The sequence below is a fragment of the Sciurus carolinensis genome, chromosome 3 (genome assembly GCF_902686445.1).
Source record: "Sciurus carolinensis chromosome 3, mSciCar1.2, whole genome shotgun sequence".
Taxonomy (NCBI): Eukaryota; Metazoa; Chordata; class Mammalia; order Rodentia; family Sciuridae; genus Sciurus; species Sciurus carolinensis.
This window is the reverse complement of record NC_062215.1, coordinates 143,754,907-143,778,956: the sequence shown is the minus strand read 5'-3', so window position 1 is coordinate 143,778,956 and position 24,050 is coordinate 143,754,907. Positions and strand designations below refer to the sequence as shown.

The window sequence follows — 24,050 nt, the reverse complement described above, 5'->3', positions numbered from 1 at the left end:
ACAGAGCTAGCATAGTGAAACCTCATAAATAGTATATAAATCAAGCCTACAATGAAAAAAGAGTTTTAATGGAATTAAAGAAAAATCTTAAATAACATATTTAGACAAGGCAAAAATTGAGAAAGTAGTATGTGAATAGTTGAAGTCTGTTAAATTCTTGACTAAGAAATGTAAGAGCCATTTTTATTTTGCTTAGTAGTATCCCAACCCCTGCTTCTGCCTATAATATGATCCTTTTCTCTATCACATAATTCCATGAGTAGATAAGACTCAGATGATTTATTTTTCACCAAAAAAAAAGAAAAGAAAGAAAAAACTAAAGGACAATGATGCCCATAGAATAGAGAAAAGCAAGTTAAGGGAAAAAGTCAACCACAATTCTGACACCTCATCTTATCAGTTGCTTTCCTTCCTTCTCAGCCTTCCTCCCTGTCTTTGAATCTATGTGTATGCTTTTTTCATGGGGTAGAAGTAATTATATAATTCATTTTAAATTCAGCAAATCAAATTGCTTTATTGCAACTCCTCTTTACTTTGCTCTCACTATTGATGGCCACTTGTCATTCCTCAAACTCAACAGTCTTTTCTTCTATTTCACTCTGACCCCGATGTCTTTGTCAGTACAGTGGAATTTACAATGTAGTTCAGGTGCTAAAGTTTCAACCTCTTCAAATACCTTCTTAGGGAACTTTATGCAGCCTCATTTTTCTTGTCTTTAATTTTCTGTGGTGTTTTGTAATTCCAAGTTTTCCCTTATTTCCTATTCTTTTTTTTGTTGTTGTTGTTGTGATATCCCTAGGGAGCCTTATATTTGTAACATCTCCTAATTCACAAAAGTCTTTTTCTTCCCTCATTCAAAAATGTTCCAGAAATTCCATGAGGACTCAATGTCCCATGAGTGGACGCCATGTTCTATAAATGGATTCCCTCTGGCCTTAACTCTGTGTAAATAAAGTTTCCCCACTAGGTTCCCTTTCCCTATAGCCTTGCCTTAGACATTTAAAAATTCTATACATATTTATTAAAATCATTATTAATAGTGTCTATTTTATGCATCATCTGACATGTGCCTTAATTTTGGATATGTTCCACATAAATGTCCATTTACTATTTTGGGTCAAGACATGGTAAGATCAGGAATTTGTCCAATTTACTTTGGACAGCCCTGGTATGTAAACAATTCATCTTATAATGAGATTTTGTAGAAAGTTGGGATCAGGAGAAGATATGCCCAATATCTAGAAAAAAATAAAAGCTGATTATTCTTTTTGTGGATTCTTTTACAGGCTGGATTACAGTGGGCCTTCCAGAGAATTTTTCTTCCTGGTATCCAGAGAACTCTTTAACCCTTATTATGGCTTATTTGAGTATTCAGCCAATGACACATACACAGTACAAATAAGTCCCATGTCTGCTTTTGTAGACAATCACCATGAATGGTAAGTTTTTTTTTTTTTTTTTCTGGAAGTTTTCTTCAGTTGATTTTCTGTGATATTAGTTATGTTTTTTAAATAGAAGTTCACATTCTTTTAACAATTTTCCCCCTTGGACAAAAATTATATCAGTTAAATACCTCATTTGACTCTTATTTTTGTTGTCAAATTTAAATATACAAGCAATTTCCAAACTAGGAATAGATTGTGTTACATAAGATTTTAAGTGAATTTTAAGTGAGTTTGACAGAATTCAAAAGTTTATCCTATTGGAAGAAAGTTACAGATGAAGTTAGGTTCCCAGCAAACCCCCGAGGTACCTCTCTCTACCTTTGAGTGTGTTTGAACTCTGAACTGGGATGGGGTGAAAAGGAGGCCCTGAGTGGGAGGGGCAGGCTGTTTCTCTGGTGGCCCTTGGAGAAGTGGCTGAGGCTGATGGGGTGGGTGCTGGAGAAGTTGGAGATACATTATTCACCATATGAGCCACTTGAAGTTTCTGACCAGGGATTGCCCCTTTCCTAATTTCTCACACAAAATCATCAAGGAAAACTGTTTTAGTATTCCCATCTGGAGGTATTTATTTTGAAAATCCCAAACTGTGCTCTTTCCAAATGTCCTTACATCTTTTTAAAATCCCTGCATTTGTAGACTTTAAATATTTGCATAACTCCTACTAGCTTGTTCCTGTTCATTTTCACTGATAGTAACAAAAAAAGAACATGAGTAGGACTCATGGGGAAAACTTTTTTGAGTCACGAGGGAGGTTAATATTGGTGGATGGATGACTTTAACCTTACTCTTCAAATCAATGTCCATTGAGCTACAAATTCAAGTCCTCCTCACTGGCTATTAGGGTTGTGTTAGCATAAGCGGAAATACAGAAAAAAACAAAGCACTCACCTCAAATGACTGCCTGAAACTAAAATTACAAATCAATATAATAAATCCCAGTCTGAATTTATACTTTTAGAAGGCAACAGACTTTCAAAGAGCTAAAAACTTGGATACTTTTGATAAACAAAACAAGTGTACATCTGGGCCGGCAAACCAGTCATACCCTATATGTGTAATAAAGTTTCCAAGTTGATTCAGAATAGAATTAAGCTTAAAAATTTTTGGAGAACAGAATGTCCCTAGAGGAAACTCCCCCAAATGTCCATATGCATAATTCTTAAAGAGTGATAGTTATCTTTGGGAGTGGGGTTTGAGAAAAAAACAGACATGGGAACTTTCTCAGTTTGAAACTGGACTTTTCCTTAAAGGGGAATTGCAACTGAGTTTGTATTAGACAAGCCAACTAAGAGTCACTCTTGCAAACTAGAAGGGGATGTTTTCCCCACTTTCCTTTGTTCTATCAATGTCTCTTGGAAATGGTTTGGGGAAATTTCACTGAAATGCTAATGGGGGATTTGTGTTGTCAAATGTGGCATGTTACTGACACAGGGTAAAGGTGAAGCCATGTCCCTCAATATTAGTGAGACGGATTTCTTCAACAAATAGATATGAATTATTGACTAATGAAGACAGCCTATGATGCACGCAAATTCTCATGGACTTGTTAATCTTGGACAAACTTAGATGGTTGGAGTTAGAATGCATTCTATAAAGCAAACAGAACCACTTAGAAACTGTTCCATGTTGTGTAAGCTATCTCATGTTTTTCCTTGGTAGGTTCCGGTTCAGCGGTAGGATCCTTGGTCTTGCACTAATACACCAGTATTTGTTGGATGCCTTCTTCACACGGCCCTTTTATAAGGCTCTACTCAGAATGTAAGAGTATTTTTTATTGCTTTTGTAATTAGCATGTAAAAATGCAGCATTTATTGAAGATTCTTCTGTCAAAGTCATCGTGTATCTGTTCAGAATTGCAAATCTGCTGTTATTAAATTGAACAGTGACTTTGATTTTGGAAAACTAATACAATTTCAAATATGGTTATTGTGTTTTCCCTGCTTCTGACCTTTTATTCCCTGTCTAGTGACCAAAGTCTTAATTTTGTTCTCCTCTTAATTTATTTTCATTAGTTGCAACACATGTTTCTTCAAAACGATTGTACTTCAAACACAGCACTGGAATTCTTGTGGTATAATGCCGATTATTAATAAAATAGTTGTGGGTTCTTCTTGGTGACTCACAGCCCCCTGTCCTTTATGAGATGTATTTTATGTTTTTCTTTATGCAGACCTTCAACTGCTTGCTCTGGGTCAAATTTTCATTCTCCTTTGTTTGTTTTGGTTTTATTTGGGGTGTGTTTGTTAAGGGGAGACAACACCCTATTTTTCTCAATATGCCCTTATGTACAAAATGGCAGTTTGTGATGGCAGATGAAAATTAAACATTCGTAGAACTTTTCTTCGTTATCACAATGAGAGATTGCAATTATTCTAAAATGTAGAGCAAACCGTTCCCGTCTTGTAATTAATATGTAGTCATTTCCAAGGCTAAACAGAGGGCCACTGCCTATGGGGTGGTAGCTCAGACTTGCCATGTGAAGGCTCCTAATCATGGCTTGGTTCTGTCCATCTCATTCCCTTGCTGAAGCCATGGACCTGCTTTCTAGAAAATAGAAGCCTAGACTTCAAATGAATGCAAATAAAATGTTTCTTTTGTGCCCTTGGTCAGTAGCGGGGTCAGTAGGAAGGCTTTTCCTGCCTCCCAAGTCGCTGAGATTTCTGGTGTGCACCACCATGCCCGACTTTCTGCCTCCCTTTCAGCATCTTCACAGCTGTTACTGAGCTGCAGGACCATTTCCTCCTCCCTGGTTCCAGCAGACCCAAGTCACACCTTCCCCTTTCACTGCCTTACTTCTCCCCTTCCCATTTAAGTTTTCTGTGAAGGTAATCTGTACCACTCTTCGCATATACCCCAGATTCATACCCTCAACATACTTTAGTCTGGGTTCTTTCCCACCAGTAACACGTGGGAAAGAAAATCTTCAAGGACTTTTTAGCTCTACCTGATTGGAACATTCTGCTACTTCTGATACTGTTGAGCACCCACCCTCAACCCTATTTTTCTTGGGTCTCTGTTCCCCTGGCATCTGTGACACTGTTCTTGTCTTACTTTTCTGTCTCCTTTGTTGACCTCTCCTCTGACTTGTGCTGAAACCTCCTTGTTCCTGAAGCTCCCATCCTGGGCCTGTGCTTTGCTGACTTGAAGGCCAACATGACTTGTCTCCTGTCCTGGGGTCTCCCTCAGCCTTGATCCCTCTCAAGTTGCAAGTTTGATCACATGGTCAACTTGTGAATATTTCCGCTTGGATATCTTACAGGGACCTCACAACCAACATGGTTAAAGCTAAGCTCACCATTTCCCCCATCTAAAAATATACTTTCCCCCATGTGTCCAGTTGCAGTTAATGGCATTCCTATTCTTGGTCACTGGTCAGAAATCAGGAGTGACCCTTAAACAGAGTTGACAAATGCTCTTTCCCATCTCTGTTCTAATTCCCATGGAATAGTTTACAAATCATACTTTTTCCCACTGAACTCTTGTGGCATCAGAAATCTTTTCAATTTTATAGCACTCAAGACTGTCAATTAATCAGAGTTGGTTTGTGACACAAGTTCATTTGCCACCCCATTTTAGACCCCTTCCAAACAAAACCATTTACTAATTTCTACATGTTTACTTCCTAAATAATTCTCAAATTTATCTTCTCTCCATTCTTTGATAGCCTGTGCTAACTAGAACCTTTATCTTATTTGGGCCAGATTACTGAAGTGGTCTATTAATTTAGTGTCCATCCCATTTTAAATAATTCTTTACATGAGACTTCCAAAGATTGATTTATAACTCCCTGCCATCTGATCATGTCATTCCCTGTCTTTTTTCAGTAGTTCTGACTCACCAAATTCCTTCAGATGACACTCATGTCTGCTCCCGGCCACCTTTGCAGCCTCAAACTCTGGGTAGCATGTACTGTGGTTAGTGTTCTAGTGCTGCCCATGCGCTGGGAGTGTTCTGCATGCTGTGCCTGTGTGTTTTGTTCATGTTATTCTCACTTTTTCCTCTTTATGTCCTTTTTAGTCATTCCATTTTGTTTTTTCCAACTTTTACAAATCCCGAAGTTTGAATGTAGGCATCATCTGCTCTAAAAAGATTCACCTAAATCTTCAAGTCAAAGCAAATACCTTCCTGTTTGCTCTGACAGCTCCCTGTACCTACCTCATCCATTTTGAATCTACCCTATATTTCCAGTTATCATCTTATATTAACTTATCTACTGTGCACCCGTCTCCCTAGTGAGACCTCTCACTCCTGAGACCGGCAACATCAAGTTCATCAAGTTGCTGTTAAGATGTCTATCTAATACATTTTTAGAATGAGCCATACAAAATGACCCTTGAAATTGAGCTGAGGGGAGGGAAATTTCAAAATAACTATAGCAAATCAATTACTACCACCTTACAACAAGGCATATAATAGTAACTCCACTTCATGCAGAGCCTGACTCTGCAATGGAAGCAAAAAGAAAAGAAAAGAAAGCAGAAATATAAAGTCATTATAATTGTAGAGAGGTTCTTTGGCTGTTTTCAGAGTCACCGAATAAGAACCATGAAGAAAAGTCAGATAGATGTGAACATGAACCACAAAGTTTGTTCTTTAAAAAAAAAAAAAAAATGAATGGAATTAGGAAATATGCTAGGTGAAATTAACCAAACTCAGAAACTCAAAGGTCTCTCACATTTGGAAGCCAGAGTGAAATAAAGGAAAGAGGAGTAAAGGATAGGCTAGCATAAAGAACCATCAAATATAAATTAAAAGACAAGTGAAAGAAAGTCTAATAGAGTAGAGGAAGGAGAATGGGAGAGGGGAGGGAGGATGGGAGGAAGACAGGGGGTAGGGGGAATCATGAACTGAAATCAATTTCCATGCATGTATGAGTTTTTCAGGATGAACCAAACTATTATGTGTAACCATAAAGGTCTAACAACAACAACAAAATAATGAAAAGCAAAGATACTGTGTGTATGTGTGTGTGTATATACATAGATTTTCAAATTAGAAGATCAACATTTTAAGGTAGTAAAATATAACCAAGAAGAATACTAGATCCAACTGGACACATCTGTAATCCCAGCCACTCAGGAGGCAAGTTCAAGACCAGCCTCACCAACTTAGCAAGACCCTGTCTCAAAATAAAAAATTAAAAGGACTTGGGGATGTAGTTCAGTGGTAAAGTGACTCTAGGTTCTATTCCCAGTGCAGCACCAACAAAAGGAATACTGGATCCAAGTTGTCAACCCAAGTTCCAATTCCAGATCTGGCATTAATTATGGATGACTGTGTAAATGACAACCACTCTCTGTACCTTCAGTTCTATATGTAAAAGATGAGACAGGCTAAGTGATTCCTATGGCATTTTATATATCCAGAAATTTTAAATTTATACCAAATTTTTGAGTTATTTCACTGATTTGATTATTGAATTTGACTAAGAATATTTTGGAAATCACTGCTTATTAAGTTTATCTTATTATTAATTCTTAGTTTCTTTTCTTATGACTCTGGTTTTTTGCTAATAACCATGCCTACATATTTGTTTCTGTTTGTCATCTTAGATTGTGTGACCTGAGTGACCTAGAATATCTTGATGAAGAATTCCACCAGAGCTTACAGTGGATGAAAGACAATGATATCCATGACATCCTAGACCTTACGTTCACTGTTAACGAAGAAGTTTTTGGGCAGGTTTGTGTACGGGCATACCTCAGCCTGTGTGGGAACTGAAAGCTATTAGGGAAAAAATTTGATGAAGCATGACTATGATAAAATGCTTATTTATTTGTGACTTATTGGGTGATTTAAACCCAGGATTATCCTCAATGACCATAATCTCAATTACAAAGATTATTTTAATGCCAATCACAGATTAAGATGTTCTCATTTATAGATTATAATAAACCTTTATGTTATAAGCAAGCTTCCTTTTAGTTTCAACTAAACTATCTACAAAAGGGTTGAGAATATGTCCTAAACAGAATATGGTTTTTAATAGTTTATGCTATCCTAGAAATGAATATTAAATTATTTAGCTGGGATATGTATTTAGATTTCATTTAGATAGATTTAAGAACTAAAATTTATTGTCTTGAAGCTGAGGGACTATAAATGATATCTTGTAGAAGTCTGGAAAACAGAAAACACATTCATTTTATTTCAAAGTTGGTGGAAGGGTAGGTTAAAAGATTTCTCTCAAAAATTGTGTATTCGTTCTTATTGGACACTAATATTTGACTGTTTTTCTGAATTTCATGTGTTTTGAAAACTGAATTCTCAACATTTACTTGAGTGTAAATCTGTTTTCCTAAATAAATCTATAGTTTAATATTGATTCTCTAGGTGCAGTTGATTCTAAGTCTTAGAGGAATTTATGGAAATGGGTTCTGTCAAACATTCAAATAGCAAAGGAGGAGTATCTGGAATCAATTCATCTGTATTTTAAAAAACTCACGCTGTTAGTCAGAATTTAAAACTTAGCCATTCACCCTTGAAGTACTTGGTTTTTTTTGTTTGTTTGTTTTTTGTTTTGACCACTGAGGCTTTCAAACATCAGCTCAATGTCTAGGGTTCGCTGAGTACCTCTGTGTGTGTGTGTTCCATGCATGGGATGCACCTGGGGCAGTGCGAGGACAGTAGCCAGCTGGCTCCAGCTCATTGGTAGGTGTTACAACGTCAAGCATATTGCTTTCTGGTCAGTTCTTTTATTTTTTAATCTCAGATTACTGAACGAGAATTAAAGCCAGGGGGTGCCAATATCCCAGTCACGGAGAAGAACAAGAAGGAGTACATTGAGAGGATGGTGAAGTGGAGGATTGAGAGGGGCGTGGTACAACAAACAGAGAGCTTAGTGCGTGGCTTCTATGAGGTAAAGACAACCAGCAGTCATGGGGGTTTCTGGTCTGAGAACAATGATGCAGTGGTCTGTCCTACTGTGCTTCACGTGTGTGGAATAGTTCCATCTTCTCTTTTGCTGTATTTACTGTTGTTCTTTTAATTTTAAAAGTTAAGTATTTTTCCTTTATATTTTAGTAGCACACACAAATGGTTAAGCACTTGTTACAAGAGATCACTGAACTGAATGTTGGGACCTGATTTCAAGTATCATTTGATGCTTTAATGACCACTAATAACATTTAAGTTATGATTCTTACTCATGTTTAGATGCAGGTAATCAAATCTCATGTGACGTGATTGTATGTGAGGATCAGAATGCGTTGTTACCTATATCCCATGTGATTTCTTTTTCTTTAGGAACACTAGATCTTTTCCAAAAGAGGAAAATAAATTGGATTAATCAGTAGTCAATTATAAAACAAAAATTCTCCTATCCAAGGGCTTAGCTTCTGATACCTAATGAGATCAGGCAACATGCCTGAACATCAGGCCTTGAACATCAAGATGGTATAGTTGTAGACAAAACAAAAATTTTAGTGGGGCAAATATTACCAGTTTTCTACTAAAAAATACCTCATACTTGTAGAGAACCTTATAGTATTTCAAGTGCTTATAAAGCGTGCACACATAGTATCCCCAGAATTCCGTGTGCTCTCTTTTTCTGGGGTGACTTAATGATAGCTAATATATCTGCATGATCCTAAGCCATGCCCTGTACTCTTTTTATTCCTTAGGTAGTGGATGCCAGACTGGTATCTGTTTTTGATGCAAGAGAACTGGAACTGGTCATCGCAGGCACAGCTGAAATAGACCTAAGTGATTGGAGAAACAACACAGAATATAGAGGAGGTAAAATTCAATTTATACATGGCTGGAATTTAAGTTTCAAATTAAAGGAAGGCATGGTCCAACATGCAGTTCTGAACACAGGACAGACAAAGCACTTGTACTCTAATCATAGGTCTGATGCAGTCTTGAGACCTTGGGCAAGGTACATTCCCTTCCTTCCCTAGTTACCTCATCAGTCTAAAGGGGGAAGACTTGTTTACGCGCCATCTGAGGATGTCATAACTCTTTAATTGTTGGTGACTAAATGTGACCATAAGAACACTAATTAATTATTTTATGGTGTTAATGAAGCATCAGGCAGGTAACATCCAGCTGGTCAAACTCCACCTATTCCGTTTTCATTCTAAAACTTCAGGGGGCACACCCTTTGAGCCTCTCAGTCAGCACAGTTTTTTTCCAGTTCATCCATATGATACTTACCAGTTGCAATGGTCTGCTCTGAGATCAATGATGCCATGATCAGACCTACTATGCTTCACTTGTGTGGAATATTTCCATCTTCTCTTTTGCTGTATTTACTATTGTTCTTTTAATTTTAAAAGTTCAATATTTTTCCTTATTTCAATAGCACGCACAAACAGTTAAGCACAAGAGATCACTGAACTGAATGTTAGGACCTGATTTCAAGTATCATTTGATGCTTTAATGACCACTAATAACATTTAAGTCATGATTCTTACTCATGTTTACATGCCGGAATAAGACAGGTTCTCAAACTTCAACAAGCTTATTAGCAAAACCCTTCCAAATTCAAGCACTATGTTCAACAGAAACGGAACTATTATCAAAATTAGTTTAGATGGGACACTTTAGAAGTAGATTTCTGGAGATCTGTACCAATTTTTGATTAGTTACTGGAACCAGAGCTATTGAAATTTGATTGTTAAATCTGGGACCTGATGGTAATTCAGAGTTAAAGTTTTGTCCAATAATTTTAAGCAAAGAAAGAATGTATTTTCTGGGATATATTGCAGTGTTAGAACGTCTTCAGAAACTCATCACAAATACCAGTTGTTTTCTGGTTTGGGGTTTTTCATTTGTTTGTTTATTTGGTGAATCTTTTGTGTTTTTTGGCTCAAAATGTAAGAGGTTAGCAGTTGTTCTAAACTTGGATAGTGAAAAATACAAGCTTTGCTTCACTATTAATCATTTAGCAGAGTAAATTGAGAATTGAACAGTTCTCCAGTTATGTGTAAGTTGAAATAGATATTTAAAATAACAACAACAGTTTTATGCGTAGTGTAAAAAAAATGCCTAGCATTTGCTAAATTACTTTTGGTTTTGCCCATTCCTGGCTCTTCCAGCTCTTTCCTCTGCCGTGGCTGGCTTTGCTTGCCTGTTTTTTCTGAAAGGCTGTATTAAATTGCAGTTTCCATTGCTGCCATTTCTGAATCTAATTGCTGGAATAAGTTTTTTTCAGTTGGCCCTATGTACGATCCGTATATGGCTTTGGCTGTTGTAACTTATATTCTACCATAAATATTATTTACTCATTCCTTCATCCCAGGAGAATCTAATAGCAATGCAGTTAATCAAGTTCACCATCTTTGTATTCACACAGTATAAAGTTTTATTCACTATATGCAACTAATTAAGGAACTATTTATATGGTTATTATAAATCTTATCAAATGAGACCCTTCGGAGGGAGCAGGAAAAGGGCACTGTACTCTGCTGCCATGTTTGCTAACCCAACTGGTTGGCACTGAATGAAAAAGCAGCTAAGCTGCCACTTGCCATATGTTCATATGGCAGCTGTTTATAAAGAATATGAGACACATTCACTCCTTTGCCTACCAAAAAAAAAAAAGGGTTAGCACAAAAAGCAAAAGTGGAAGAGAAAAGGGCTGATTCATGAGGTCAAAAAACTTCAATACTATAGTGCACTTATTTTATTTTACTGTTTGTTCAGTACCAAATAGTCTTTACCAAAGTAGACTGGACATGCAACCTGTGTGTCACCATGCCTTCTCTTGTATCTCTTTCTTCTCCAAATGGGGCTGCATGTCACCAAGGAAATGACAAATGGTAATATGAGATGCCCCTCAAATCCTGCAACTATGGAACATGCGACAAAACATTCTGATTAAAATAATACCTACTCACCTTCTTTTTTGAGACTGCTGACTGAGAATTAAAGTAGCTTTCGTGCACATAAAAATGACTATCAATTATTTGAGTCATTAATTATGCCTATCCTTGTCAGACTTCTCTCTCAACTTAATTGTTTTTCACTGAAAGATTTTGGAATCCTCAACCACTGCCTTAACCTCTCTGTGAGATGATACTTTTGATGTTTCATTCAATTCCACTAAAGTATGGAATAAAAGTGAAATTTAGTTGATGATTAGTTAGGATTTATTTGTTGAGGGAATTAAAGATCTCTCGTCCCTTTTAATTAATAAATTAATATGAAAGTAATTTGGTATATGTAACTTTTAAAAGTGTTCATAGTTATGTAATTCTTTATATAATGATTTGATTAACATGTTTTGTCCCTGCCAGAAGCCCTGTGAGAGTCTGTTTTCTTTGCACTATACCCCACAGGCTTGGTACAGAGCATAGCTCTTGAAAATTATTTCTTTTATGAATGATCCAAAGAGTTAAACATTTCCAGTAACAGCAAGTATACTTTTCAGAAATTATACAGCTAAAATAACTCATTTGTTGTTCTTCTTGCCACTCATTTCTCATTTAGTGACCACTAAATAAAAACAGAGACCTCTTGGTTTCATTTACTGTTTTTTTTTATTTAACTTTTGACACTCATATGATCACATTTACAGTGCTATTCCTTAGTCTTAAATTACAGACAACACTTAAAGAACCCAAGATGATGATCTATGTCTGGGGTTTTGTTTTGTTGTCATGTATCTTGGTGGGTTAAGGCAGAAGAGTCAAAGTAACATTGGTGTTCACAATTGGTTTGATAGGATACCATGACAATCATATTGTAATTCGGTGGTTCTGGGCTGCAGTGGAAAGATTCAACAATGAACAACGACTAAGGTTGTTACAGGTAAGATGCCATTGATTAAAATTTTTAGTGCAATGATATAATTATTGTTAGAAGTATATGTTTTTAACAATTTCTAAGTATTCTCCATGAGTACACACTGTGTTTATATAGAAATGTGGGATACACCATTTCCACTCCCCTCTGATTGCTTGGTTGTGACTCCATCACCATGCAGAACATCCCCAGCTTAGTCGAGGCATTTCATGAGAGTTGTAAGGAAGTACCAACTCCAGTCCCAAAATCCTAGGGACAACCTTTGCCGTAAAGACAGTTGGGTCCCTCCAGAGAGAGCAGCAGGGTACTCCGCAGCCAGCTTTCTTAGCAGTGGAAAGACATTGTTCAATCCCAGTTCGTTAATGAAGAGTCATTTCTTTTCCTTCATCTAACTTTCCACAAATTTGGAGAACAATAATGCTCGAAAACACTGGAAAAACTATTTTCGTAGCACTCATAGTTATCCAGGGTAATTGTTGGTTGGTTGTAACTTAAGAATTATCAGACATTAAGAAGCCTCTTGGATGCTCAGGCAGAACCTTGCAAGTAGACCGGGTCTTAGCTCCTTTGGACCAAGAGTCTGGCCCTCAAATTTACAGACCCAGAAATCTATTTTCTTAATTCACCCCAAGTTTATGAGGGACTGATGCTAACTTAGGTTAGTTGGCACCCCTACCATATTCATCTATAAGGAAGTATGCCTGGTTTTAGCATCTCAGCTTTATTTTCTATATACCCTCCATATCTTACTTCTCTTTATAATGCACTGTCCCTTCTTAGTGTTCTTCTCTGTCATATTTATATGTTATGTTACTCTATGCCTATGAAGTTTGTCACTCTCACCTGCTCCTCCTCAGGACCCTGCACATGAATGATTCAGTTTGTTTCCTGGCTGCTACTCTGGATTTACCTCTCCCTTCTGTTTCCTTGGGTTTCTAGTTTGTTACAGGCACATCCAGCATTCCCTATGAAGGATTCGCATCCCTCCGGGGGAGTAATGGCCCAAGAAGATTCTGTGTGGAGAAATGGGGGAAAATCACGGCTCTTCCCAGGTAAAATAGCAAACAACATTTATTTTCTGCCACTACTGAGCCCTTTGGGAGACTTTGGATTATATAGGCAAGTAGATAGGTACACAGGTATATGAATAGAGGAATAGTATAGATGGATAAACCTATAAAGATAGATTGCTTTCCTATCAATGTTGATAGGGGAAAGAGAAAAAAATCTGCTTGGTCATCCTTAAAATATACACATATTTATCATATATATCTGTATCTTAAAATATAATACACAACAAAAGCAGAGCTTTGGCTAACATTAGCAAAGCAACATTAATCATCATATTTGTGGCCCTAGAAGCTGTAGCTTTGAGTTCATATTAAAAAGTATTTAGAATCCCTTTGCTAAAAATTATCATTGTGGTTGTTAAAGAATATAAATCATGTGGTTGTTAAGGAATATAAATCATGTGTTTCATACCTCTGTATTTTACATTGTAGGTATCTTAATTCCACATGAATGCTCTCTGCACTGGATTCTTATTCATAGCAATATCATACATTTCCTTGGAGTAGAACGATTTTGCTTTACTGAGGCTCCTAATAAATGCAAAAGACAAGTGAGTTAGTATTTGTAAATAAGAAAGCATTTGAGTTTGTATAGAGATGACTGGAGCAAAAGAAAAGGAGGGAGCCAATGAACACAAGAGGAGTGGAATTCCTTTTCCCAATCAACAGTAATACTATGGAATTTTTAAGTAAAAAGAATCTCAAATTGCTTCTCTCTCTCTCTCTCTCTTTCTCTCTCTCTTTCTCTCTCTCCTAATTTTACGAATAAGAAAACTTAAATCTTTAGAGGTTTAATGATATTAGCTTCCCCAAAATATCATCTTAAATTTAAGTAGAGGTAACTTTGAGAAACCTGTTATTGTGGTGATAAAAGGTGATAATAGGCATTCGAAGATGTCAGTGTAATTTTAAACACAACCAACTTTAAGAGATCTAGTAAAGTTTTCTTCTTAGCAATTGCAAAACACTTTAGAATGTGTACTTAGCATCAACAGACAGAAAAGCAGGGAGAGGACACTGAAAATACAAACAGGAGGAATGGTGCAAACTCAGGGAGCCTCCTTAGCTACCTTGTATGTCTCACAATCTGAAAGGTGGTGCTGGATCAGACACCTAATTATTATTGGGCACTTAATGTACCAATTTTTGGAGACTGTAATTTCATTATTTAAAGAAGTGTATTTTATTTATGCTTGGGTAATGGTGTTTCCCCTTTCTACACATATTTGTGTCTGAAAAGCAGATGTGCACTGAGTAAAGCCTTTCATTCTTCTGAGAAACTTAAGAACTAGCAATGAAGAAGTAGGAGCAGGCAGATTAATTGTGTCACTATTCTGATGAAATCTATTTCCGTAATGCCACTAAAGTATATGGAATAAACTGTAACAATAAGCAGATGTGTCAGTCATTCATATTTAATGACTGGAATTTTCATGAAACCTGATGAGCAAAGAAAGGTAATTTGGTATAGCCTCTTTTACCTCATCTACCTTGTAGGTCTGTAATTCTGAGGTTTAACTGGAATTATTCCTATGAAAAATAGGAATATGTCTCTGGTGCTGAGTAAGCATCCAGATGGTGGAGGCTGCCTTTGTGATTTGTGTCACTGTCACTGGTAATACATATTAGATGGTAGCATATTGGACAGAGCTTTGAGATGGGAGTTAAAAGACCTGGCTTCTGGTCTCACCTCTCCCAACATGTAACTCTGGAACCTTCGGATCACTTGATCACTGGGCTTCAGGTTGCTTATTTATAAAAGGCCAGGAGGGGGTGGTAATTTAGGTGTGGTTGAGTAAGAGATAATACCAAAGAGCTGCTGGAGGATCTCAGGTTATGCTGTATTCACTTCTCTACTTCCTCCTGGTACCTCAGGATGTTCATGTGCTGACTCATTTTAAATGGTGGTGTTCCTCAGTGTCATTGCATACATACAGTTGGGTAACAGGCACTGTCATTTCTTCTTCTCTTAATATAGACCTAAGGTGGTTCTGTATTCCTAGTTCTATCCAGATTATAAAACAGTACAAATAAAGATGGATTTTTCATCTCTATAAAGAAGGAATAGCAATGCCATTCTTAGAGTATTTATGACAGTTGATTGGGATAATGGATATAAAATTTTATATGGATAGTATATTTTCTTTGTTCTTTTTGAACATTTTATCCTGAATCTCTGAAAGTTGCCACTATTCTGTTATAAAGGGCTCCACCAAAAAAAGTACATTCGGGGAAAAAATATTGAAAAAGAACTTTAATGTGTGACAGTATAGTTTTTTCAGAAGCAGCTTCTTTACTTACACTGTCATCACCCTCTATGAAATATAGGGAGTCAAAAAGATTGTTTTAGGTTACCAGGTCCATTTCTCCCACCATGGAACAGTTAACACTCAAACCATTTTCCTGCTTTTTCCTGATGCATATTAAACTGTAGAACTAAAGAGTTGGTCTGTCTCAAGCTGGTCAGCCCCAGTGTATTTCTTCTTTCTATTATTGATTCTGTGTTTAGCATTTAAGATGTGACATTGTGTATATACACTAATAGAAAGTGAGTGCTCTTCTTTTAAAAAAAAAAAAAAAGTTTCCTCTAAGGAGACTGGCAGGGTCTTGCATTGGGAATGGGAGGTGGTAACCTGGAGAGTGGGAAGCAGCCCAACCAGCACGATGAGGGAGAGTATCTTGGTCTTTCCATAAGTGAATGATTCAGAGCCTTTCAACCCTTCAAGCCAGCAAATGTGAATCTCATTCTTCTCCCTGATTCTAACACACACTTGGTGGTCACACAGTGGGTAGCACTGCTCACAGAGTGAGCCAAGAAGTGCATAAAGCACATATGACTGTCTACAAGACCAGGGCGAGTTAAGTTCATGGCTCTTTTTATCCCTTCTGTGGTATAAAGTAACTAGAGACTTTGCTACTAAAGAGCGATAGAGACACAGATTCTCCATGGAGACCTACAGCCTGAACACATGACTGCAATTCTACTTTGGGGTTGGCTGTTAGGTTATCTGTGTTTCCATTTCTGTTTCCTATCCCATGGTGCTCTAATGGATTTCATGAAAAGAGAGTAAATTCACTTTGTGGCAATTTCTTTTAAATAGTTAAAAAAAAAAAAATGCTGCTCACATGCCAGTCTGGAAAATGCAGGGCAGCCCTCTCTCCCATCTTGGCATAGACTTCCTGTGTTCATCCCTGAGGTTTTTGCCAAGTGGAATGATGGGATAGAGGAGTTGGAGAGCTGTAATCACTATGAAGGAGTGATGGTTCTTGCCAAAGGGGAAATTTACTTTTTTGAAAATAGTTGTGCCTGGAGATTATTATAAAGGAAATGCCGATCCAAATTAAGAAATTCAATGTAAGAGTTAACTACGAAATAGGTGTCTCAGAGAGACAGTTTTTGCAGTAGAATTAAACTATAAAATATAAAATTATTTTCAAAGAGTGACAACTTTTTGATCTTAAAATCCCACTTTTTGGTCATTTTAAGTTTTATTTTTCTAATAATTCATTTGTAACAGCTTACATGATGATCCATGATGGAACAGAAATTTTAAAAATATTTCCTTACCTCTGATAGTTTGGGAAGGACTGGGCTGAAAGCATTCTATTTTATTTATTTTTTAATTTGTTCTATTTATTTTCAGTCCCACCAGCAGTGTATGAGTGTACATTTTCCCCCACATTCTTGCCAACACTTATTCCTTGTATTCTTGATAATTGCCATTCTGACTAGAGTGAGATGAAATCTTAGATTAGTTTTGATTTGCATTTCTCTAATTACTAGAGATATTGAATATTTTTTCATATATTTGTTCATCAATTGTATATCTTCTTCTATGGAGTGTCTGCTGAGTTCCTCAGCCCATTTATTGATTGGATTATTTGTATTTTTGGAGTTCTTTATATATCCTGGAAATTAGTGCTCTATCTAAATGTGTGGTAAAGATTTTTTCCCACTATGTGGGCTCTCTCTTCACGTTACTGGTTGTTTCCTTTGCTAAGAAAAAACTTTTTAGTTTGAATCCATCCCATTTATCGATTCTTGATTTTATTTCTTGTGCTTTAGGAGTATTGTTAAGGAAGTCTGGTCCTAAGCCATCATGATGAAGATTTGGGCCCGCTTTTTCTTCTGTTTGGTGCAGGATCTCTGGTCTATTTCCTAGGTCCTTGATCCTTTTTGAGTTGAGTTTTGTGCAGGGTGAGAAGGGTTTAATTTCATTTTACTGCATGTGGATTTCCAGTTTTCCCAGCACCTTTTGTTGAAGAGGCTATCTTTTCTCCAATGTATGTTTTTGGCACCTTTGTCTAGTATGAGATAACTGTATTTATGTGGGTTTGTCTCTGTGTCTTCTATTCTGTATGATTGACCTACCTATATATTTTGGTGCCAATACCGTGCCATTTTTGTTACTATTGCTCTGTAGTATAGTTTAAGGTCTGTTATTGCGATGCCTCCTGCTTCACTTTTCTTGCTAAGTAGTGCTTTGGCTATTCTGGGTCTCATATTTTTTCAAATGAATTTCATGATTGCTTTCTCAGTTTCTATGAGGAAAGACATGGGATAAAATGGCAATTTTAATATCATAAAAACTTTTTGCAAAAGTGACAGGAAATATATGTATATGTTAAAAATATATTAAGTGTAAATGTCTAAAAAAGTTTATATACATACATATATCCATCAAATGGCAACTACTGAGTTACACTGTTAACATTTTGAAGTTCATTTCTTCAGATACCCATGCATGTGAACACATGTACACAAATATTTCAAAACAAAAATACAAGGTACAGTATGATCCATTAGTAACCTGCCTTTTGTTTGCTACAAGTCACTAACCATATATATCTTTCCATGTCATTAAATATTGTACTATAGTATCATCTGTAATTTAGCTTTTCCTCCTCTGGTACAGAAAACATTGTCTGTTGCCAAAGTAAACTGTCAACTAACAAATAGGAAAATAACTGAAATATAGTGCCACTTTTCTCAATTAAAAAAATAAAAAGAACAAAAGGTAAGTCCTGGAAGGACGCCTTGGTGCCACCTTTTTGCTATATTTGCTCTGAAACATTCCTCCTTGGTCTCCCCAGTTCCCCGCCACCTGCTGATCAATGAGGTGACTTTTGACTTGGGAGGGAATTGTCAGAAGATTCTTATAGAATAGTTTGTTCCTTAGTTTAATTTCTAGGCTCTCTTCAACTTCTTTCTCCTTTGCACTCCCACTAAGTTCTATATAACAAAAATAGTTGCAATTTTTCCTTTATTGTACCATTGAATTAGCATGTACTAATTAAATATGCCAGAGATAACTCATAATTTTATCATATCAAAAATCACTTAAATTTCCTTTATCTTTTGGATCAGTCTTTACTTTGGAAGGTCGGTAAGGTTATAAAAACAGATCATGTCTAAAAAAGAACTCCAGTAAAAAATGAAGCTATTGAAATAATTTGTGGGACTGGGCTTGTGGCTCAGTGGCAGAGCATTTGCCTAGCATGTGTGAGGCACTGGGTTTGATTCTCAGCACCACATAAAAAAATAAATAAAATGAAGATATTGTGTCCAATATTTTAAAATTATTTTTTTTTAAAAGAAAAGAAGGGCTGGGGATATAGCTCAGTTGGTAGAGTGCTTGCCTTGCAAGCACAAGGCCCTGGGTTCAAATCCCCAGCACCACAAAAAAAAAAAAAAAAGAAAAGAAATAATTTGTGAATTTTTAATGAAGTGAAAGGAGGTTCACATACTGCTTGCAACAGAGGATAGGATAATCCAAGCCAAGCTGACAATGGGCCTTGAAACCTGCTTCATATGTCATATTTTGAAGTGTGCATCTGTGGGTGACAAGTACCACAACTGTTAAAGAATAGTTACCCCCCCCCTTCCCTTGGCCTCAAGTTTGGGTCCATCTGCCCACCAGCCTAGTCTGTGCCACAGTCACCTCTCCCGGGATCACAGCAGCCTGCCAGCTGAGCTCTCTGCTTCATTCTGTGTGCCTTTCACCAACCATCCTAAACTCAGCAGGCACTGTGATCTGCAGCCTTTAGGTCACCTCCTCTTCTGCTTGTACCCTCCAGGGACCCAGATAAAATCCAGACTCCTTCTGAGCACTTGCAGGTGGGGGGACCTGGTCAGGCTGCACTCCAGCCTCAACACACACACTGTCTCCCACCCACAACAGCCACCAGCCTCCTGGCTGCTCCTCAAACATGCTAGGCCCAACTCTGTTTCAAGACTCTGGGACTCTTTCTGCTAGTTCTTTCTCATTCCCAAGGACTCGGCATAGGGCAATTTCTGCAGAAAGGTCCAACCTCGCTTTTTCACTCTGTCATACTTTATTTCCTTCATAAAACTTAATTTAACTATCATGTTTATTTATTAGTTTACTTGTTGAGTATCCCTCTCCTATTCTAGAATATATCCCTGGGAGAACAAGGGGTTATTTGAGTTGAACATGACTTTGTCCTTAGCACTGAACCCAGTCACCTAACAATCAATGAATATTAGTTTTAGGGAATTGTAAAACTTGAGGGATGACTTTGAACCACTCCAAACAAGATATTTCAAAATCACTTTTATATTTCTATCATCATCTGAATAGTTGAGGACAGACACTAGTATTTACTTTACCAAGTTTTAAAGACCAAATGAGATTATATATGCAAAGTGCTTAAAATGGCCAGGCATGGTGGCCCACACCTATAATCCCATCAGCTCGGGAGGCTGAGGCAGGAGGATCACAAGTTCAAAGCCAGCCTCAGCAAAAGCAAGATGCTAAGCAACTCAGTGAGACCCTGTCTCTAAATAAAATACAAAATAGGACTGGGAATATAGCATAGTGGTTGAGTGTCCCTGAGTTCAATCCCCAGTACCAAAAAAATAAAATAAAATAAAATAAATAAAAGTGTTAAAATGAGACCTAACACATCATTCAATAACTTTAGCCATTATTACTATTGCTTCTAACATCTGTCTTCCAGGGCTGGCATGGTATTTTATAATCTTTAGTTGTGTGGAAAATGTGCTATGTCTATCCAAGATATATACCTTTTTTTTTGAACTTCCAGTGGTTCCCATCTCTGGAAATATTCTTACTTTTAAAAATTATATGTAACATTTTCCCCCAGAGCCATCCATGGGTGAAGAAGTTACCTGCTCAGAATAAATAGTTTGAAGAGTTTCTTCTACAGGTTATCTACCCATACTATATTTACAAATTCAGGTGCGGTTTCACTAAGGTGGCCTAATGAGACATTGAAATAAGGCAATAATTAGATAATGGATCTAATTTCTCTAGCCAGCCAATAGAAATTTATCACATGCTTACTATGTGCAAAACCTTGTGACCGATAGAAGCTGATCTCTGTTCACACTTGTTGAACACCTGTGGGGGTCAAGGGTTGTGCCGTGCTGCCATAGGTTTCACAGGTACTTGTGATTGAGTCTTAACAAGAATTCCTGCTCTAAACCACATGGTCTAAAAAAGTACTAAGGGCATTAGAGAAATTATGACTATTTAAAAAATTCTAACAAGTTTTATCTTTATTTGTGTTAACGAAGCTTCCTAGGCTAATAGAACTGCCACTGGACTACTTTAATTGATTCTTATCACTCTGTGTGATTGGTAACTTTGAATTGTTCATGCTGGTTACAGCTCTTGACTAATCATCTGTCCTCTACTCATTTCCTATATTCCTCGTCGTGCTTAATGGCACCTCTGCCATCCCCCTCTGCACACCCAGTCATTGGCTCCCATTCACCCATGAATTAAATGGGAAAGGGCCTCGAATGAACCCACTTGACTTGCAGATGTGGCCTTGCCTCCCCATCTGGCCTCAGGTCCTGCCTTCATTCCTGTCACTTGCACTTCTCAGATTTCCTGATGATGCTTTCTCACACCCTCGGCAATCTGCTAAGAACATCCTTTTCCTTGTTGATCCAGAAAAGCCCTGTACACCCACAAATCCTTCAAGCCTTGGCATGGAGAGTCTTCTATAAAGCTTTCCCAGCTCTGTCGTGCAGACTTGTAACTCATTGTATTATTGTTTGTATGCCGAGCCCTAATAGCCCACAGGAATCTTTTGGATTAATTAAACAAAGGTGTCTCAGTCTTCTGGAGTATTGCAGCCCTAAGCTAGAGCTCACAGTTTATCAAGCAGAGGCAAAGGAAGGCTGGGTTCCAGTGCCACTTGGCCCAGGCAGATCCCCTAGTACCCAGCACAGGCTGCACAGCCAGCAGTGGGGCTCCCATTCACTGTGCATTTTACTGCCAGAGTATAAACCCCTTGAGGACAGACTCCAGACTTTTCATTCTCATCTACCAGGAGACAGCTGAATGTTTGGCATACAGTATGCACATAGTAAGTGCTAGTTCAGTAAGTGAAGGAATAAATGAAATGTAATGCTAACTGAAAAATTAAATTTTATTCTTCAAATCACTTTGCATGGGAGGACAACCTTTCCCAATATGGGATCTTCAAGAGGAAAAATAATAAGAGATCCAAAAAGTAAAAGAACTTAAATTCTGCCTAACGACCTGTTGGCTTCAAATTAGGGCACCCTGAAAGGTCAGAAAAGGAGGGAAGGAGTGAAAGGAAACACCAGAACCTTTTCAGATGCTCAGAAGAAGCCCAGCTTTGCCTGCTCTAGTGTGTGATCATGACAAAAAATGCAGTCTCGCCTGATCCCCTTAAGGATGCCTGTGAACATACTTTCACATCAGTAAAATTTGGACGTGCCAGATTATTGCATTGGGAATACACCTATTTTCAAAGAAAACTTGGCTTTGAAAAGTGATACATTTCAAGATTCCTTAGGAATTCTGCAGAGTGCTCTTAAGTATTTTGGTTTATCAATTGCTTGATGAAGAGGTGGGAATAGGAGTAAGAAAAGTGAAATCTGAAGGGTTACACAACACTGTCAATTGAAAATAAGATAATTAACATTTTCTAAATTATAATGCAAATAAAAATAATTTATTTGATGCAAAGGCATTTTATTTCTAGGACTATCTATTAGATAACACAAGGTACATGATTTTCTCTTTCTCTCCCTCTCATTTTAAAATCTTAATTATAATCTCTTCTGAGCTTACCAGAAATCACTTCTGGAAGAATGAGGAATAAATGAATAAATAAGTACTTTCATACAGAGAGAGAAGCACATTAACCACTGAATTGACCTATGAAAATGTAATTGTGATATTTTTGGCTTACTGGATTTAGATAATTGACTTGTCTATCTATAGGAAATAAAAGAGTATAAATATGTGACCTCCCTGTTAACATTTGAAGGATCCAGAAAGCACCAAGAGATCTATTAAGTCAGACCAGATATATGGAGGGTTTTTACATCTTGATATTTATGCCAGCAAGATTTTCCGAAGATGTGTTCAGACCTGCTCCCCTTGAGTGGTCCTGGCTGGGAAGATTAAAACAAGCTTAAATTCATTATAAGTTCAGTATGACTGGCTTTGAAAGATTTGGAAAATGTTCTTGAACTGAGACTGAATAGCTGGACAGGCTTTTGCTGCCAATATCAACACAGTCCAAGGGCCCTCCTGTTATTTTCTACTAGAGTTTTCTTAGGACATGGAATGGGGTGGAGGTGGAGGGTGTGAAAAACCTCAGAGGATTTTGTTTTGTTTTGCTTTTTTTTTTTCTTTCTTGGCTCAAATAGCAAATTGATGGTAAATATTGGGCAATTCATTTAACCACACTCTTCCTCAATTTCCTTATTAGCAATGCTGTCTTGTTTATAAGCAGTTTTGAAATTTTTGCAAGCACACAAAATGTTGGTGTGAATGTGCAATGTAGATATCTTGTTTCTAATCTACTTGATGTCTCTCCAGTAGTGGGGATGACCTACCTCAGACTCCCTTGGAATGATTGTTAGAATGCAGATCCCCAGGCCCACCCCAAACCTTCTGAATTAGAATCTCAAGGGGTTCCAACCAAAACTCCCTGTAGTAAACAATTCCTTGACTGATTCTGATGCATTCCAAAGTATCCTTTTGAGTAGCTCTGTTTTCTGGTAGGCCTGAGATTGAACTGGATAGATTGATCACTTAAAAATCCCCTGGTATCTCCCAGAATTTTCTGGACTGACCCAATCTTGACTTTTTTCCTCAGCTGCACATATTAAGATTGAACCATTCATTTAAAAAAACCTGAAGTTTATTTTGTGAATTCTTTTCTATATGTGACCTGGTAGGATGTTGAGGACTAGCAACTCATAGTGAAGAGTCAGATGAAATTAACACTCAAGGTTCCAAAAGCAAAAGAATGGAGCCAGTGGGTAGTAAATCACCTGCTTTCACTTTAAGGTTGGACTTCCCCTAGAAGACCCAAAACTGAGGTCTTATTCTTGATTTGGCCAATGATTCATCTTTGACTTTGGGAGAAAACCAGTTAACCTTTCATGCAGTTTCCCCCTCCACAATATATGTTGTCTCCATCCTCATGAAACATTTTTCAGAGGAGCTGTTTAGTTTATTCAGAAGGAAAGTTGTCCTGTGGTTAACTATATGTTATGCAAGCAGCTGTAATTTAAGAAAGAGTGATAACCTTAGATTATGGAGCAATAATGATGATTATGTCTTATGACTAAAGAGGAGCAAAAAAGGTTGACCAGTCCTTCCCTTTGTGTTGAGAATTGAAAAGAGTGCCCCAGATCATGAATTTACTGGATAAGGTACTATGGTACCTGTAAAGATGCTACGGAAACTACAAAGAGATAGGCAGAGTTTCTGTTTCTTTGCTCAGACACCTAGAAGCATATAAAGGC

At 37.3% G+C, this 24,050-nt stretch overlaps 1 protein-coding gene across 3 annotated transcripts in view; it reads left to right on the top strand.

Moving 5' to 3' along the window:
* Hecw2 (HECT, C2 and WW domain containing E3 ubiquitin protein ligase 2) overlaps nucleotides 1-24,050 on the top strand; it is a 373,687-nt gene that overhangs the window by 339,628 nt on the left and 10,009 nt on the right. For all 3 annotated transcript variants that reach the window (XM_047544667.1, XM_047544666.1, XM_047544668.1), the window contains 7 exons: nucleotides 1,287-1,439; nucleotides 3,105-3,203; nucleotides 6,998-7,127; nucleotides 8,158-8,304; nucleotides 9,068-9,182; nucleotides 12,115-12,200; nucleotides 13,134-13,246. In XM_047544667.1, the coding sequence (XP_047400623.1) occupies nucleotides 1,287-1,439; nucleotides 3,105-3,203; nucleotides 6,998-7,127; nucleotides 8,158-8,304; nucleotides 9,068-9,182; nucleotides 12,115-12,200; nucleotides 13,134-13,246 (843 nt within the window). The remainder of the gene's footprint in view (nucleotides 1-1,286; nucleotides 1,440-3,104; nucleotides 3,204-6,997; nucleotides 7,128-8,157; nucleotides 8,305-9,067; nucleotides 9,183-12,114; nucleotides 12,201-13,133; nucleotides 13,247-24,050) is intronic.